Here is a 20,116-nt window from a genome sequence, read left to right on the forward strand (position 1 = left end):
TCCAGTCAATATTTGCCATTGCAGTACTATATACAGTACCATACTTAGCCACAGTATACAGGCAGCACCTGGTATGCCATTTGTGGCATTTCTGAAAATGTGAATGCATAGGCTACAGTAGCAGCCAAGAAATCACTTAGCTTACCAGAACAGTTATACCCTGTAACATGGTTTCAAAGGGGATACAGTGCAGTACTGGTAGTGTACTCCATGTCAGCCAATGTTGTACTTCACTTTCAGGTTCAATACCGTACCTAACGTTACCCAGGTCTAAAACTCATATAACTGAAGTACTTAGGCTAGCCACCTGAAACTCCACTGTGCTTCCACAGAAATTGTGCAGTCTGACATTGTAAAATACTGCATGAACCCATACTGATGCATCATAGATTGTCCATTCAGAAACCAAAGGTTAACTTGTGGTGTCAGTTGCTAGTCACTCTTCCTGAGGCCCACCATGTTCACCACTTGGACCAGGAAAAGAGGTATCCAATTTGGACACAGGTGGTAGGGTCTCTGACCCATTCTCAGGACTAGGATGTATTCGAAACAGGATAAGACACTCATCTTGCTAGGACAGACTGTTAAGAATCTCAGGACTAGGATGTGTTCAAAACAGGATAAGACTCTCATCTTGCTAGGACAGGCCGTTAAAAATAGACTCCTTAAAATGGGAATATGCAAGTTGGGGCATTGCATTCTGGGTCCTGCCTGTATTGACAATGTGATCATTGAGCTTCACTACATGGATATGGAAGTTTAGCGTAGTTACTTGCCACAATGAGAGCATTGAAAAAATACAGTACCAGGTAGGTATGGTATACCAGTGCACACTGACACAAGGACAAATCTAAGGTGTTGTTGTAACTCTAGGTCTGCAGGAAACCAGCTACCGTAATTTAGCAGGGTGCTCCCCCCTCCCTTTTTTTTTTTTTTTTTTTTTTTTTTTTTTTTAAGGGGAAGGGGATTTTTTTTATATAGCTACTATAGTTTTTTCTGGGAATGTGTTAAAGAATAGAGATGTGACAAAATAACAAATTGGCACTTTTAATGAGATCATATTGTAATTTTTATCATGATATAGGTTCATAGACTCCTAATTATCTGATTCGGTATCTTGTTGCACTGAAAGAATAGTGGTACAGGAACTGTATTTTGGAATTATCAAATAGGTAGCTACAAGTACCAATACCTCAATACCTGGTTGTGTTGTAAAATACAGGGTGACCCAGAAAAACCTCCCACATTTCAAAGGTAAATGAAAAAAAATGGTTAAAGATAATCAGAATATTATTTGCACACATGAAACTTCATTCAATACAGTTTTTATTCATCATGTTCTAAAGATGACATCCTCCAAATGATGGCCATCATTGTCTAGGCTATACACGCTTGGAGGCGATTTCTGAAGGCTGCCATGGCTTGACAGGTCATGTCGGTTGGAACAGCAGCAATCTCCGCTGGATATATGGGTGGAAATGAAGGTCTTTGTGTAAGATTCTTCTTGCAGTTTCCCGGGATATCCCTACAGCTAAAGCATGCTTCCGCGCAGAACGTCTCGGAGACTGCACAACAGAACGCCTCAATGCTTCAACATTCTCAGGTGTACGAGCGCTCCTAGGTCGACCAAGTGATTTTCTTTTTAAAGCTGAGCCTGTTGCCCTGAAATTCTCAACCCACTGCAAGATGGTTTTCCGATCTGGAATGTTTTGGTTCCGTGGAAGACTGAAACATCTTCGAAAGGCCCTCTGCACGTCAATCACGGAACGGTTGTTTGAGGAGAATGCTTCGACAGCGAATGCACGGTGTGCTCCCGACCACGCCATGTTGGCGACTGAGGACGGTTGGGTTGGGCTACCAACAGACCCTAGCCCTGCCTCTTCCGCCTTACTACTGCCTGTGCTACAGCCTTTCGAAATGTGGGATTTTTTGGGGGGTCACCCTGTATATATCATTGAGATATCAGCTGGTGTTTGTTGAGGAGTGACATAATTTTGAAGCCAGAAAATTTATCATGAGTCATGGGTTTCCCTACAAGTATTAGTTTCCATGAATATATGTAAAGCCTGTTATTTTTTGTTGACCAATGAAATATATTGCAAGTTTACTATCAAGCTACAGATATGCGGTATCACAGTATTGCATTATGGTACCGTACCATATACTGTTGGTAGGCCAGAGCAGATAGCTATTGCTGAGAACAAGCTGTGGATTTTTGCACCTAGGGTTTTGTGTAGAGTGAGAGTTGGATATCCACACCCCCCCCCCCCCCCCCCCAACTTTTTTTTTATGGTCTACAGATAATTTTGGCTAATCCATTCAGTGTGGTGATTTCTTGTATTGTATTGTGGTAAGTAGCTATCTGATGATCTTATGTACCGTAGCTTAAGGAGTCCAGTTGAATGGTCTCATAGAAGTTATAGGCCTAATTGCCCTGTGGTACCGTATCGGTTCTGTCTAACCATACCCTACCCAGACATTATATACCGTATAATCCTTTCAGGAAACAAAAAAAAAGTGCCCTGAGCATAATAAAAGTATGGTACCAGTATTTAGGTAGCATTAACCCCTACACGCCGGGGGTTTTCCGATGTTGCACGCTTCTCCCTGCAGGGGATATCCGTGACGGAAAAAATACCCTTACATCAAACCCTAATATCTGCCAAGCTATAATAGCTAGAGAAAAAATTGAAGATACATTAGAGTCACCAACTCTTCCTCTTTCAAATGAAAGTATTCCCATGTCTCTAGGTGGTCCCGTCGATGAGTAAGGATAAGTTAAAGTTCAAAGGGTAGTGGGAAGACACTTGCGGCTAAATGCTATAGACGTCAACCAGCGTTCCTCCGCATCCAAAATCGTGACTGCGTTACATGTCAGCCGGTGGTTAGGGCTTAATAAAATAAAAATAACATACTGGTACAGAAAGGTTTAGAATTACCAAGTGGTGTATAGCACCTGTACTTAATAATATAATGTACAGTGTCCTAACAGTAATACTGTGTATTATGAAAGCAAACAGATCAGTTCTGGTTCAAAAAAGGACTAACCTATGCTAATGCTGTACAGCATCAGTACTTAGGTCTGTAGTGTACAGTGTTCTAACAGTGCAGTAATATTGTAAAAACTGAGTGATTAGTTTGCAGGTACTGAGACTGTAAAAGTGTGGTAGCTATGTCTAGTACTGGCATAGGCATTATGATGCTTGTACCATATATATGGTAGTTTTATATGTTTGAGATCAGATTCATTTGTAACAAAACTTTTCCCATAGCTTTGCCAAATCGATTTTCTGTCACTTTAGATAATGCCTCATCAGAGCAAGGAGTTCCACTATGGATGACATAACATCCATTCATGCATAACATCCTGATAATAACATCCCTTTGCCAAAACCAGAACGTGGGCTTTGTACAAGTACCGTACCCTACAAAGTCCATGTATTAGAGTAGGAATTGCAATATTGTCATACTTTCTTTTCTTTAATTACCGTACCCTTTCTCTTGCCACAGGCATCAGTAGATGCATGACACAAGTGCTGCTGGCATCAGTTTAGCACACCATGCAAAAAATAAATTTGGGATTGAAACAGTGGTCGTTGACATGTTTACATGGCCCTTCTCAGTCATCCCAGGCACTCGAACTGTCAGTATTGTATGAGATATTGCCATGGCAGGACTTCTTCTTCATGCTCACTCCCAGCCCACGACCCCCTCCCACCGCTGCCCTGTATGCTCCCACTATAGGCATACTACCCTGGAGATAAAGGCAAAACTCTTCCCCACTGGTGAGGATAGTTAAAAAACACATAGGCAGGGCTGCCTGACACTTGCCTTTAAATATACCGGTACCATATAAGATTTTTTTTTTTTTTTTTTTTTTTTTTTTTTTCCCCCATCATCATCCGGACCTCCTTCCCCACCCTAGGGCAGGGTAAGGAGTAGCAATGTCCAGACAGCCCGAATTTTCCCAATCCAATGGGCCACGCATTCATTCACTCATCATTCAAGCCCCCGGAATCCTGGCTTTATCGGATACGCCAAAAACATTCACCACGTTCTGTAGCTTCACATAAACATATCCAAATGAGTCAATCTGGACGCTGCCACATTAAAAAGGGGTGCCAAATCCATGATCATGCACTTCTTCTCACAACATTCATCCAGCCAGCTCGATCTCTTGTCAGTTCCTTAGCCTCACCAACTTCCAAATCTCTCTTCCTCACACACTCATCCACCATATGGTACCTCTCCACCATCTCCTTGTCCTACCTCACCTCCTCCCTCCTTCAGATTCGCTCAGATATACCTTTTTCACCACTCTATTTTTATCCATTCTCTCCACATGACCGTACCATCTCAGTACACTCTCTTCGATCCTGGTGTCCACTGACTTCCTCACTCCACATCTTTCACAAATAACATTATTTCGTATCCTATCCACCCTCTGTACTCCACATATAATCCTCAGCAGTCCCATCTCCACTGCTCTTACTCTTGACTTTTCATTTTCATGCCACACCATAGTCTCTCATCCATATGTTAAAGTTGGCACTGACACTCCTTCATGTAAGCCTCGTGCAGCTGCAACACTCAAACCTTTGTTTCGTATCAAGGCCTTCATTGCGCCAGCTACTTTTCTTCCTTGTGTCACTCTACTTTCCACTTCTTTTGCACATTTTCTTCTCTTTTCTATCACTGTACCCAGGTATTTGAACTCTTTCACCAATTCCAGTCTCTCTCCATTCACTGTAACCGCAGTGGGAGTCACCTTCTCTCTCAGTCACCATCACTTTACTTTTTTCTACATTTACTCTCAAGGCACAGTGCTCACAGACATCAGGAAAACTCTGCACTAGCCTACCAAGTTCTTGTCTGATATATACCGGTACTTGCAAACAGTACTACATCGTCAGCATACAACAAATTGGAGATATTCCATCCATCACCATTCATTACCCATGCCATCCCTTTCTCCATTACTCATGTTTTTACTTCTCTCATCACCCCAGCCATATATACGGTATACTGAACAACCATGGGGACTTCACACAACCTTGTTGCACGTCCACACCGATTGTGAACTATTCACTCAGATGCCCATTAACTCATACACATGCTTCACTACCATCATGAAAACTCCTGACGGCACCTAGCAGCTTACCATCTACACCATACATGCGCAGAACTTTCCACAGTCCTTCTCTGTCCACTTTGTCATATGCTTTTTCCAGATCCACGATTGCCATAAACACCTTGTGGTCCTTCTCGCAAGCCTTCTCTTCAATCTGTCTCACTGCAAATATTTGATCCACACATCCTCTGGTACTCCTAAAGCCACCCTGTTCATCACTCACTAGGACTTCTGATACCGTATCTCTCTTACTTTCTGTATAATAATTCTTCCATATGCCTTCCCTACCACACTTAGTAAACTTATGCCATGATAATTCTTTTTGCCCAGGGGTACAATCACTGCCTTTTTCCACTCTACTGGCACAGTTTCACTCATCCATGCCTTCTTACATATCTCCAACAAGCACTTCATTCCACTCTCTTCACTACACTTAGGCATCTCTGCATACACCTCATCAACCCCAGCTGCTTTCCCATTTTTCAGCCGCTTCACAGCACTCTTCACCTGTGCAAGTGTCACGTCTCCTGGCACTGCATTCCTTCTCTGCACACCCCCAAAACCAATCATGTTTACAGCTGCTTGGCTCTCTCTATTCCCACTCATCAGGTGTCCAAAATATTCTTTCCATCTGGTCCTTACTTTGTCGCCATGGGTTAATAATCTATCCCCTACATCCTTCACACCATCACATTTCTTTCCCCTTTCACTTCTGCATTGCCACACCTCCTGCACCTCTTTCCAGGATAACTTCCTTTTTTCAGAGTAGTTCACATTCATTTTTCTTCCTAGATCATCATTTACCTCCTTCTTTTTCCTTGTCACTAGGCTCTTTACGTGCTTCTTGCTCTCAGTATAGGCTATTCAGTTCTTATATCAACTGAACTCCTGTCCTGTAACCACTTTAGCCACTCCTTCCTCTTTTCCTCCACTGCTCTCTTAACCTCCTCATCCCACCATGCTGTACGGTACCTTTCTTCTTTGTTGTTACTCTTGCCACACCACACACCGCTTTAGCATGCCTAACTAAACAATCCCTATATGCATTCCACAGGCTGTCCAAATCCATTTCATTCCAATTCACTGATTCTAACTCCTCCTCTACTTTGGTCCTGTAATCACCTGCCATTTCTTTGATCCTCAGCGTCTCAACTTTCAGTCTTTCTCCCTGACTGCTTCTTTCTCTCCTGATCCACCTCGCTCCTATCAGCTTGATCTTGCATACCACAATCATATGATCTAATAGGTCTCCACGTCGTTCTCTCACGGCCCTTGTATCGGCAACCATTCCCATCATTGACCTCTCTACGAGCACGTAATCGATCAGGTTTCTTTCAACATGATCCCCGTTCCCTCTCTACCATGTATATTTATGTGCATCTTTGTGTTTGAAATATGAGTTACAAATGCACAACCTCCTGTCCGAACACATATCCTTTAGTTGCTTCCCATTATCATTTTCTCCTGGTACTCCATAACAACCCATTATGTAATCCTCAGGACCAGTGCCTACTCTTCCATTCATATCTTCCATTACGATCACTTTATAGCTCCTGGGCATTTCTCCCACTATTTCATCCAGCTCATCCCAAAACCTGTCTCTCTCTCTCTCTCTCACTCCTGTCCTCGCACAGTGCATAGCTATGCTACAATCACTGCCACTTTCACCTTCTCAAACTTGAACCCGACATATATACACCTCGAGGTGACACATTTGTAGTCTCACATTCCACTCTGCCACATCTCATTCATCAACAAAGCAAATCCTTCCTTGCTTCTTTCTCGCCCATTCATTCCCAGTCTTACACATTTCACACCCTCCCACTCCTCCACTTCACATCCTTTCATTTTTGTTTCACACGGAGCCATCACGGCATATCTTGCACTCTTGAACACATTCACCACTTCCACCCTCTTGCTCTCTTTCACACCTCTCACATTCCACTTGGCCATGCGAATCTGCCCATTTGGTTCGGGGCCTTGGGCAGGTATTGGGCCCTTCGAGGCTCTCTGAAACAACTGCCATGATTAAGTGATTTTGGATCAGAGGAATCTGGGGGACACTTAACCCTGCCAAAAACCCCGGTTATATGGTTACCACCCAGCGTAGTAAATGGTTTTCTGGGTACAGGGAAAAAAAATTGGTCGTGAACTGGCCTGGTTGGTACAATGATTTCCACAGATTCAGCAAGAGAGGGGTTAAATAATTTTTCCATGCTCACTTTCCATTCCCATATGTTTGCTACCAGAGAACCTGCAACCTGTTTCTTCCTTGCTGAAGCCTTTCATGTACTTCATCCTTAAAAATCCATCTTTGCTCCTCATAGTACGGTACGGTACCTGAATAATTAAAAGCAGTCATTCTCCATTTTCTAACCATTCAGCCTTGCTCAACAAGCCATGACTTCTTTTCTCACAAATACCATAGGTAGCTAGGCCTATGCTCTTAGCTACATTTGGCTTTTGTTTTTTACACACACACACCCAAATTCATTCCCCAAGCATTCATGTAATAATACAGTATCATGAAGAAACAATAGTACGGTAGCTACCGTACAGGTAGCCTAATTTCAAACCCTGGCCCTTCCCATTAAGGACACTCCAGCATCCACTGACCTACCTTGTATTTCAATGTATGTAAGTTACGGTTCCATACTGTAAATAAGCAACCATGGAGACATGACATAGTCCTGTTTTGGTCCTATACTTATATAAAAGAACTCACATAGTTCAACCTCCATATGTACTGCTTTCCTTGCCCGTTCATGCATACTCTTGACAGCATTCAGCAATGCCCTGACTGTTCCATGTTTTCGGGACCTTCCATATTCCTTTTCTGTTTAGCTACCAGTGCTTTGTCGTATGCTTTCTTCAAATCCATGAAGGCAGCATGCAACTTCTTTCCCATCCCTAAATATGGTACTGTACCGTACTTTTCCACTAAATATAAAAGATACTGTATATAAATGAAAAGCATTTGTTGGAATAACAGTTAAGCACCATCATGTCCAGAACTGAATTAAGTTTACCACTGTATTCTTCAAAGCCTTTATTTCTTGGAGAAAAAGTATTGGTATAGGAAAGCAGATGGCAAATACTGTATAGCTAAATTCCTTGTAAGCAGAATGGAGTGACTGACCAGAGCTCTGTGTGATATTGTGTGGTGCACAAGTGCATTTCTCCTGGTTTTATATTTGATTCTTAATTGATTGTTAGCTGCCTGTTTAAATTGATTTTATATTACTGTTATGGTATTATAGCCTAATTTTGGATGGAAAACCGTGGAAATGTAAAAGGGCAAAATCCTAGATGAAGATAAAAGGATAAAAAAAGGGCAAGTCCGGGAAAATATGGATGTATGGTAGGCCTAGTTTCCTTGTTGACTTTGGTGTTTGGAGTACCGTATGCTAGAGAGTAAGCCTAGCATTGATTATTTGACATATTTGTATACTCCTGGATAATAAGATATTTCCATCATTGTTGGTGGTAGGTGGTGGCGACCATCATCCACTCACTTGATGTAGTGCTGCCTACTTCTTCCTTAGCCTTTATCATTCGTTTTCTGTCCCTGCCCTCCTCTTTTCCTATTTCTCTCATCTTTCCCGTCACTTCTTATTGCTCGTCTTTCCTTTACAGGTGGCTTTACATTGAGTGACAAGCCAAATGGTTTCCTGTAAACCAAGAAACCATTTACAATGCTGAGTGGTAACTATATAGCCAAACCATACATGCTCCCTACGTGTCAGCAAGTGGGTTGTTGGAGGGTTAGTGCCCCTCCCCGTAAAACCGATAACTCAAAGTCAAATGGCCATCCCTTACGGGATTATGGCGTCTGGCAATAGATAGATAGATAATATGTTACCCTCTATCATACCATATCTCATCTGAAAGGCATGAAAGCTATACTGTAGCTACACCCACTGCAAATTGACTTAAAACCTACACACAGAATTGCTATGGGAGAGTTGGCTGTCTTTGCTTTGTGTTTCCATCTCTTCCAAGTGAATTTTTTGGGCAAGAAGTAAGTGGCAACTCCTCTGGTGTTGGCTTGAGGTGGTGAAACACTCAGCACGTCAGTGCTTGCCCAGAAGCGAGAGTGGGAGTATATGTTCCTGTCGCTCCAAGCTTGCACCTCCCTCTTTTTTCATATGCATTACTGTTTGCCCTGTTATTTTCCCAGAGTTGAGTTGTCATGCCTGGAAAGTACTGGTCGGGATGAGAGGGTCCGTATCATTGCATGGAGGCAGGATAATGTCCCTATCAACACAATTTGTGAACATACTGGATGCGCAAAGTCAACCATCATGAAGATTTTTGCTGCAGCGCGTGGCTTGCCACTTGATGTCATACCAGAGCACAAGCATGGTGGTGGATAGAAGAGGATGACTTCCAGAGGTACAGATATGCTTCTGAAGAGGGAAGTAATCAAGAATCCTCGACTGACAGCAGCAGAATTGAGGAGAATGCATCCCCAGCTGTTACAAGATGTCTCAATTCGAACTATCCAACACCGCTTGGAGATGGAGGTGGGTTTGCCAAACCGCACCGCAGCCAAGAAACCTTTTCTCACTGACCGGATGAAGAAGCAGTGCATTCAGTTTGCCAAGAAGTATGCACACTGGACATCGGATGAGTGGAGAAGAGTTATGTTTTCTAATGAAAGCACATTTCAAGTCTTCCAGGTGCGTTCTGCCAAGGTTTGTCACCCCGACTCCCGTAGTCAATATGACCCTGCTTACATGGTGCCGACTGTTAAGCACCCACGATCAGTAATGGTATGGGGATGTTTTTCAGGTGAAATGGGAAGTAGAGGCCTCTGCTTTCTTCCTAAGAACTTGATGAATGGTGGCCGGTACATTCAAGTTCTGAAGGATCATTTGTTAAAACTTTTTTACCATTCATGGGTGCGACTTTTTCATGCAATATTCAACTCCATGTCACAAGTCAAGAAAGGTGACCAAATGGCTTCAGGATAATTGGACTGAGGTCCTCGACTGGCCTGGCAAGAGTCCGGATCTAAATCTGATAGAAAACTGCTGGGCAAAGAAGAAGAAAATCATGGCAGAGTAGACCAATCTGGACAACCTCAAGACTGAACTGACAAATGTTTGGTGCAAAGAAATTTCCTTAGATTACTTTAGAGATCTAAGTGATTCCATGCCAAAATGTATCCAACTGGTCCTGAAAAACAAGGGAAACATGATTTCATATTAATGAATGGCATTTCATGAATAAACATTGTGATATACTATGATTTCTGTGTTTTTTAATACCTTGTGGGGGGAGTAAACTACTGGTACCATATTGTAAAGTCTAAAGAAGTCAGTCCCACATAAAGATGAGATAAAGTAGGATTCAGAAACAAGGAGGGAGAGAGTACCATATGAAAGTGGGAGAGCTACAACAGTTTAGCCAGTTCAGTGGCACACACAAGTATTCAATCCCATGGAATCCTGAGAAGTCTCCCTAGCTGTACATATTATCTCTCTGTTCTTTGTTATTCCTGTTCATTACCAGTAGTCTACTTTTTTTTTTTTTTTTTTTTTTTTTTTTTTTCCAATATAGCCTCAGTATCGTCTTGGAAACTACCATGTAATGTAAAAAACAGTGCATGGTAAAGTAATTCTTCAATATTAATGTTGTCTAAACTTCTGATATATGGCAGATTCATATTAGATTAAAGTTAGCAAAATATATTAAAATATAGCTGCCTGATGTGTCAGTGTGGTGAGACTGAGAGAAGAACCTCCCAGAGCAACGTTGAAGGAAGGATAAATCATCAACTGGGTTGGTTGTGCCACATGGAAATAATCCTGTTTCTGAGTATGAGTGCAGATTGGAGGACAGGGAAGGACTGTGTGTGTGTCAGTGAATGCATTGCCAGTCAGCAGAAAGTTGATCATCCTTCCCCTTCCTAAGGGCAAATTTTTGCCATAAAATTGTGTAGCTTTATATGGGAACTGTGATGGTCAGCTACCAGGATGTTGGGGAACCGGGGTTCTGCACTACGAAAATGTGACCTTGCACTGAACCCTTATTGTTATTATCCTGTCAGGGTGGCAACCTTCATTGCACCTGAAAAAGGGTAGTGATCTCTGAAAGGTTTTGCAGTCCTACAGATGGCACCAGGATGAAGGGGAGGGCAAGACAGAGGGCATACTGTATGTGAAGTTGGCATTTCCACAAAGACTACAGGTTGTGGAGGCCATATGAGCTGTAATGTGAGATTGTGGTAACAGACCCATTGTTGGGACCAAATGTCATCAAAGTTCCATGCAAGGATGCAGTTGCAAAGGTTCAAAAACCTAAAGGGCGTAAACCATGGATCAAGCTAATGTACAATCGTAATGGATGATGACCCTGTCACCACCAGGTTTTTTGCAGTCACGATGAATGTCTCAGATGGTTGTTTGTGCGGACACCTGAAATCTCATGTTGACTGATGCCAGGAAGGTACGGTATGCATAATCATGATAATGAAGATAACACCTCATGGCACAATGAAGTCCATAGCAAGTGTTGGAACAATCTCCATTGGTGAGTTGGTCCTCAGTAGGCAGGATTGAGGTCCATGAGAAATATCATACCTAGCAGACTGCTGGTATTTGTTGCAGATGACGTTTTTTTGATTGATTGATTGATTGATTAATGCATTTTATTTAGCCATTACATTATACTGTTGAGAGGAATATTATGCTCACACAATTAACAAGGCTGAGCCTTTTGAAAGCTTATTGCTCTCATCAAAGGCACCTGCATTAGCCATCTATCTATCTATCTATTGCCAGACGCCTCAATCCCGTTCAGGGTGGCCACAAACAAATCGCCTCCACGTCGCCCTGTCCCCCACCATTTCACTGCCACGCTTCCAACTCACACCCCCCTCTCTCATATACCTCTCCACCCCATCCCTCCATCTCATCCTCAGCCTCCCTGTCCCTCTTCCCCCCTCCACCTCACTCACATTCTCTTCGTCAGTCTTTCACCCTCCATCCTCTCCACATGGCCAAACCACCTCAGTGTATTCCTCCTAACACTTCCTATCACATCCACATCCACACCACAACGCTCCTTTATATCCTCATTTGTCAGCCTGTCTCTCCATGTGACTCCACAGGCTCCTCTTAAATAACTCATTTCCACTGCTCATTTCCACTGCATTAGCCTAAGCACATATTTATATCACAGAATGGACTATTAGTTAAACTTTATAAAACAAACTTGGCTGAGTAAACTAATTTGGAAAAAAAAAAAAAAACTATCGTTAGTTTAAAAAATAGGATTTTAGAATGTCTGCAAACTGTATCATACACAAAGATTGTAAATATCATTGCTCAAGTGAGTCCCACTGCTGAAAATCTGTAGCAGCTATGCACAAGGGCAATTACTAATCGCTCTGATTTGAAGAGTGAAAGAGGTTAGCGTGGTCACTGTCTTCATCAGTCGATACAGTAATTTCCCTCTGCCAGTGACCTCCAGTCTCGTAAATTCAGTGTGTCGAGGCTGCTAATTTCATAGAGGTTTGTGGAGGCTGATGACATTGTAGAGGCATACAGTGGCCATTAGAGGGAAGTCAGTGCTCATTAGCTGCTGAAGCTGACAACCTGGCTGACAGTGTCATGAATCATAAGGGTATAGGGGAGGGGATATATGAGTACCAGTACCCCCTGAGAGGTACCATAAATCCACACAAATGGAAAGTAGATGTAAGGCTGAAGGCCTTTATTAGTGTAGGCTAGGCCCATGTGTGTGATTGAAGTATTGCTACCCTCAGTTACTACCGGTATTAGTGTTTAAAGTTCTCAGGTGCTTCTTAACACTTGAGTCAGTGAGGGAGTCAATGCTATGTGGCCCAGAGGAATTGATAATCTGCCCTGGGGGATGCAAGTGACAATTGTAGGCATTACTACAATATTGTAGTGTGGTCAAATGAGTTGGTGATGTCAGTATTGTTTTTCTTTGTGGACTGTACATACTACATAATGCTGACTGTTGACCCCAAAGCAGGCGAAACAGATTTTATCTATAAGAAGCTTTGGAGCCAGCAGATCCAGTGTTTGATTGATGCTGCTACTGTGAGTGAGGCAATAGGCAGGATGCAGGTGGGGAAGGCAGCAGATGTGTCTGGGTTGACTGCTAAAATGTTGAAGGCTTCAGGAGATACAGGAGTGAGGTTAGTCACTGACCTGATAAATATCATTATATATGAGTGTGTATTTCCAGATGATTGGCTGAAGAGTGTAATTTTAAATGTGTACGGTACAAGGGGAAGGGTGATGCCCTGGAAAAAGGAAATTATAGATGTACCGTATAAAGCTTTTATATCAGATAATGAAGGTAATGGAGAGAATTCTAGAAGGTATGATTAGAGAAAGAATGAATATCGATGAGATGCAGTTTGGGTTTATGCCAGGCATGGGGACCACTGATGCCATATTCATTGTTCAACAGCGTCATGAAAAATATGTAGGAAAGAAAAGGGAACTGTACTTTGTTTTTATTGATTTGGAGAAGGCTTTTGACAGAGTCCCTAGACAGGTGGTGAAGTAGGCATTGAGAAAGCTTGGGATGGAGGAGTGGCTGGTTAGAGTGGTAAGGCTATGACTATGTATGTGGGCGCTCGCACCCACTTAAGAGTGAATGGAGATTTCAGTGATGAGTTTTTCATGAATGTTGGTGTGCATCAGGGGTCAATTTTGAGTCCCTTGTTGTTTATCATGGTGTTTGAAGCCCTCTCACATGACTTCAGAAATGGACTTCTGTGGGAGATATTTTATGCTGATGATTTGGTGTTGATTGCAGAGAATGCAAGTGAGGCAGAGGAAAAATTTAGGAAATGGCGAGATGGTATGGGGCACAAGGGCTTAAGAATAAATGCAGATAAAACAAAAGTGATATCATTTACCGTTGGTGGTGGTACTGTCAAAGAAAGAGGGAGTGGCCATGTGCAGTTTGCCACAAGGGCGTGGAAAGTAATTCCATCTTGTGCAGTGTTTGTGATGAGTGGGTGCATACCGGTACCGTAAGAGATGTAGCCTAGTGGTATTAGAGGTAGACTGCTAGATAATGCAGATTTAATGTGTGTGGCTTGTTGGGGAGAGCAGGTGTGAAAGGATTGAACTTTCTGGTGAGTCTCTTCAGTGTGTGGAAGAGTTTCATTATTTGGGAGACATGTTATATGCTGGAGGTGGGGCTGGAGTGAGAAGTGGTTGGAAGAAGTTCAGGGAGCTGTTCCCTCTCCTGACATTGAGAGGGCTCTCCGTATGTGCTAAGGGATTGTTGTATGCAGCATGTGTTAGGAGTAATACTGTATGGTAGTGAGACCTGGGCAGTTAAGGAAGAGGATATTCGTTGGCTCAAATATACAGAAATGACAGTGATTAGGTGGTTGTGCAGTGCGTCCCAGCATGCAAGGCCTGGGGGGGGACTAGGTTTACAATGGAAGAGTTGAGAGGTAGGATGTGACTGGAGTGCACCAGTGTTGTGATGAGGAGGGGTAGATTGAGGTGGTTTGGGCATGTGAAGAGGATGGAGGATGATAATTGGGTGCAGAAAGTTGGAAGCGTAAATATTGGGGGTGGGGTTGCGAGGGGTAGACTGAAAAAGACGTGGGACTAGGTCATTAAGTGTGACCTCAGGGTTAAGGGACTGAACACTGAGGCTGCCATAGATCGAGCAGCAGAGAGAGCCGCCATTAGGTGACCAAGGCTGATGCATGTAAGCATGTTGGAGCCTTCAAAAACAAATTGAAGCTTGTGGGTCATACCGCATATACAGGTTATCCTCAGTTTAAGCCAGAGTACAGTACTGTAGTGTTAAAAAAAAAAAATACAACCTCATTAAAGTATCTTTTTTTCTGCTGTTAGTAATCTATAGATAAAGAAGAAATGCAGGAAAAGTTGTCCATAAATTCTCATTGCCAAATTTAAATGTTGTTTGCTAGTTTGTCTCTGTTGATAGTAACCAAGGTATGGAAATTTTTACTTAGGCTAGTTTTTCACTTCCAAGACTGAGCAGATAGCTAGACAAAGAAAAAGTGTGACTTATTATGAAGACACTATACAGTACATCCCCACAGTACGTGAGTTCCGAGTACGTACACGAAGACCTTTTTTTGTACGCGAATTGAACTCCTTGTAAGCGAGACAGGCAGTGAAGAGTGGCCCAAATCCGGGGTTATCCCGAGTACGCGACATTGTCCCCCCAGGAAGCGATAACAGGTAAAGGTCTATCTATCTATTGCCAGAAGCAATAATCCTGTAAGGGGTGGCCATTTGACTTTGAGTTATTGGTTTTACGGGGAGGGGCACTAACCCTCCACCAACCCACTTGTTGACACGTAGGGAGCATGTATGGGTTGGTTATATGGTTACCACCCAGCGTTGTAAATGGTTTCTTGGCTTACAGGAAACCATTTGGCTTGTAACTCAATGTAAAGCCACCTGTAAAGGAAAGAAGAGCAGTAAGAAGTGACTGGAAAGATGGGAGAAATAGGAAGAGAGGAGGGCAGGCACAGAAAAAGAATGATAAAGGCTAAGGAAGAAGTAGGCAGCATTATATCAAGTGAGTGGATGATGGTCACCACCACCTACTTCACAAGCAACTCTGGTCAAATCTGGAACAACAGTTCCAATCATCACAGCCTATGACCTCATCTTACCAGTCTTCTCTATGCAATGTCCGGGCATCTCAAAAGGATAGAATCTTAAGCTCTGGTTTCCTATGTTTGACCTTCTGCAGATGGAATAACTTTTGCTGTCTCTCGCCCCTGGATTTTTCCCCCTGAAATAATAATGCTTGTGAAGGATTAAGAATTCCAGGTAAGTAATGCTTTGGAGTTATACAGAAAAAATGGTGAGTGTGTGTGTGTGTGGATAGGCTGGTGGTGCGAGTTGGTTGTACTGTAATGGGCTAGGCGTGCTGACATTTCAGATGAATGATAGCCTATCCAGTATTACAATGTGAGTAAAGGTACAACACTGGCAAGTTTGTATTTAATTTATTTATATATGGTATGGTACCTGTATGGTACATAGTCTGTCTTAGAATATCCTATCAAGATCATGGTTCATCAGTACTGTTATATTTTATGTACGGTACCTCTAGGCATTTTATAGACCTATAAGATAACCTGCGGGTCTCTTTGGGACAATTACATACACACGCACACACAAGCTTGGGACCGTACATATTCTCCTATACTTGTAGGATATTCTTGGTAGTTAGGATACAGGACTGTATAGGTTTGGTTTTTCATTGCCTTAATATGTGTGTATATTTTTCCTGAACAGAAGTCGTGGGTATGCCGGGCACTGTATGATTACGAGGCTCAGGGTGATGATGAGTTGAGCCTGCGTCAGGGCCAGCTGGTCCATGTCCTCAGTAGTGATGTCAAGATTTCTGGTGATGAGGGATGGTGGACTGGCAAAATCAATGGCAAGGTAAGGTGGCTCATGGCCTTTGGTTCCTTCTTCCTCGCATAAAAAAAAAAAAAAAAAAAAAAAAATTGTACCCCACATTGCTTGTTACAGGTTGGAAAATGTATTGGTACGATGTTAGTAAAAATAGCAGTTAGCCTAATGCTGGTACGGTACCGTACTGTAGCTATCAGTATCGTGCAGTATATGGCAAGTTCATTGCCGTAGCCTGGAGCAGCTAATGAGCTCTGGTATCCTACATTACCAATAGTGCTTGCATGATACTGTAGCAGTTCTGTCTATCTATCTATCTATAGCCCGACGCCCTAATCCCGCAAAGGGTGGCTGCAGACGAAACACCTCCAAGTCGCTCTGTTGCCCACCATTTGACTACCCTCCCCCCATCTCACTCCCCTCTCCCTCATGTACCTCTCAACTCCATCCCTCCACCTCATCCTCGGTCTACCCCTCCCTCTCCCTCCCTCCACCTCACCTACATACACCCTCTTAGTCAGTCTTTCATTCTCCATTCCCTCCACATGTCCAAGCCACCACATTGTATTTCTCCTAATCTTTTCAACCACATCCACATCCACCCCACAATGTTCCTTCACTTCTTCATTCGTCAACCTGTCCCTCCGTGTCACTCCACATGCTCCTCTCAAGTAACTCATTTCCACTGCTCTCACTCTTGACTTGTTCCCCTCTTGCACGGTCCACGCCTCGCTTCCGTATGTCAGGATAGGGATCACAATACTGTCATGCAGTGACGTCTTAACTGAAGAACTATTTATTACTGTGTATTGTCATCATCATCATCTAATCCTGTGTTACCCCATGAGGAGCATAATAGCCCTGGGCTAGGCAAGTTGGTCTTGATATTTAAGATGAGAGTGACCGGCCTCATTCATCCCTGAGTGGCATTATGTGAGCAATAAACCCCAACCATCCCTTGGGTATTAACCTACACAGGCTCAATCTGGCTGGAGCGCCATAATTACCCACTAAACCACCAGATGCCATAGTTTGGTTATATGGTTACCACCCAGTGTAGTAAATGGTTTCCTGGTGTACAGGAAACCAATTGGCATATTGCAGTCACCCACAGACAGAAGAGGAAAGAAAGACAGAAGAGGAAGGAGGGAAGAGAGGAAAGGACAGTCACCTGAGAGCAGCACTATATTGAGTGAGTGGATGGTGAGCACCCCTCCTACCACAGTATTTTTTTTTTTTGGAATGTTACCTTACAGTTATGTAGTGTTGCACACAATTGTGCATTTTTTTTTTTTTTTAAGTGCAGTAAATTAATGTACAGTGATCTCTCACTAGTTGCATGTTCACCGTTGCCAGCCATGGTTTTATTGTGTTAATAAACCATCTCAAAATACACCAGTGTAAGGCATATTTTGGGATGATTTAACAACCTGTGTTATCAGATCATCAGAAAATATGTGTTAAACAATAGATTCAAATGTCTGGTAATATTCCAGAGTAGTGCAGAGGCTTTTTCGGCATTGACATTAGTTAAATTATGGATGTAGGGACCCGTTGAGAGCTCTGTCATTTAAATTACAGTATTCATGGAAATTTGCCATTTGCTGAGGTTTGTGTTCCCTAACCTTTGCAGATAGCGAATGACCACTGTACTGGTACTTCAGCTGTCTGTTATTGTCCTTGTAACTAAAATCATAATACAATGTACTGTGCAGAGAAGCTAGCCTATACCGGGGTATGTCAGTCTGACCGAGAATTTTCCTGCAGCTGATAAATCATCTGACATGAACTAGTTATTAAAAAAAGAAAAAAAAAATCATATCAAATCTGAATGTTGTGCATTAAGATTAACTCTAACCTTTTGAGACCAGGGGTTTTCATGCAGCTGAATAAAGTCTGGAAGTACGGTAGGCAAATTATAATTATAGTATGGTACAGTAATAATTCATAATGGGTCGTATTGGGATATCTTGCAGTGTACAGTACATCAGAAGCCCAATTTCTCACCTTGGAAGATGGTCATTAGCTACTGGGTATTCAACAGTTTATCCTATTTTATCTGTCCTTTACAGGTTGGAATCTTCCCATCCAACTTTGTGGGTGGTGAGGAGGTGGAGGGACGTGAGCCAGAGCCAACAGTCATCGACTTCAATGAACTTCAGTTGGAGGAAGTTATTGGGGTTGGTGGTTTTGGCAAGGTGTTTCGTGGGCTGTGGCGGGGGCAGGAGGTGGCAGTAAAGGCAGCAAGACAAGATCCAGACCAAGAGCCCTCAGTCACCATTGAGAATGTAAGGCAGGAGGCTCGGCTTTTCTGGTCACTCAAGCACCAAAATATTGTGGCTTTGAAGGGTGTATGCCTAGTGGAGCCCAACCTATGCCTTGTTATGGAATATGCCCGAGGAGGATCTCTGTGCCGAATACTGCAGCAGCGGAAAGCCACCCTGGGGCCACCTGTGCTGACAGATTGGGCAATCCAGGTGGCCCGGGGCATGAACTACCTACATAACCAAGCTCCTGTCAAGATCATACACAGGGACCTCAAATCTTCTAATGGTAAGTGTGAAATCATTTTTGGCTGTAGTTTAATTCAAGAACAGACAAGCATTTAAGAGGCATGAATTTGAAGACTACAAAACCTACAAAATATGGCAGGTTCTACAGAAGTTTGTGACATGCCACATACCATATATTTTTCCAGTCAAGATGTAGTGGTGACTTGCTTCTTTTTTTTTGTGTGTGTGTTAATTGATGTTGCAAATGATGAAGCTTAAGTACATCCATATAATGCAATATCACATGTATCTTGGGCAGTACAGTCTCTACGATACCTTATCTTCACATTCCACATCTGACCCAGTGATTTTTAGGGCAACATCTGCGATATGTGCTTACAAGCAGTCAGCAGAAAATATGGTAATGTTTCATAGTACTTGTGTCCCAGCATTTTTATTTGAAATTGAATCAGGGACAGCAACATCTGGAGCAAGAAGTAACAGTTATCAGTCTTATATCCTCACACATTTTGTGTAGGTAAGTTTATTGTACAGTGGTACAGTACTGGTTTACGGTAATACTGTGCAATTTTGTTTACGTGTTGAGGGGAAACGATAGCTACCTTAATTATATAAAAAAAAAGTGGAATGTTTCCTTGAAGTCATCAAGAGTGATGATGCATACAGCTAGCCATGGAAAAATGTTGGACTGTTAAAAGTTGTATGAAACTGCTTGGCTCCTGCCACAGCAAAAACACCACTGCACCAGAATAACAGTTTTACATGTGCAGTGGTAGAGGTTGTTACAATGGGAATACTGTACTGTGTATTAACTAAGCTGCAGTGTAATAGACAAATTAAGACTTGAGGAGAGAGAGTATGTGGTGGTATGGTTAACATTGGTTTGTGGAGATGTAGTGACATTTGACTTTGGAATTACTGTGTAGTGTGGTGGCGCATTTCATAAAAATTTTGCTAAACTGGCATAAATTATGACGTGAGTTGTGTTGTGGCATGGTGCACTCCAGTATGGTGCAACAGGAGAAGGTATTTGTTAGATAAAGATATAGTTTTCAGTGAAA

The 20,116-nt window shown here is 42.6% G+C and overlaps 1 protein-coding gene across 1 annotated transcript in view; it reads left to right on the forward strand.

The window, feature by feature from the left end:
- Positions 1 to 1,686: 1,686 nt before the first annotated feature.
- Positions 1,687 to 20,116, forward strand: part of LOC145392088 (mitogen-activated protein kinase kinase kinase 11-like) — a 393,639-nt gene continuing 375,209 nt past the window's right edge. Inside the window, exons 1-3 of the mRNA XM_080266543.1 lie at positions 1,687 to 1,848; positions 16,423 to 16,572; positions 18,615 to 19,095. Of these exons, the coding sequence (XP_080122669.1) occupies positions 1,687 to 1,848; positions 16,423 to 16,572; positions 18,615 to 19,095 (793 nt within the window). The remainder of the gene's footprint in view (positions 1,849 to 16,422; positions 16,573 to 18,614; positions 19,096 to 20,116) is intronic.

The sequence above is a fragment of the Coenobita brevimanus genome, chromosome 21, assembly GCF_032717465.1.
Source record: "Coenobita brevimanus isolate Jiangsu-jjx chromosome 21, ASM3271746v2, whole genome shotgun sequence".
Lineage (NCBI taxonomy): Eukaryota > Metazoa > Arthropoda > Malacostraca > Decapoda > Coenobitidae > Coenobita > Coenobita brevimanus.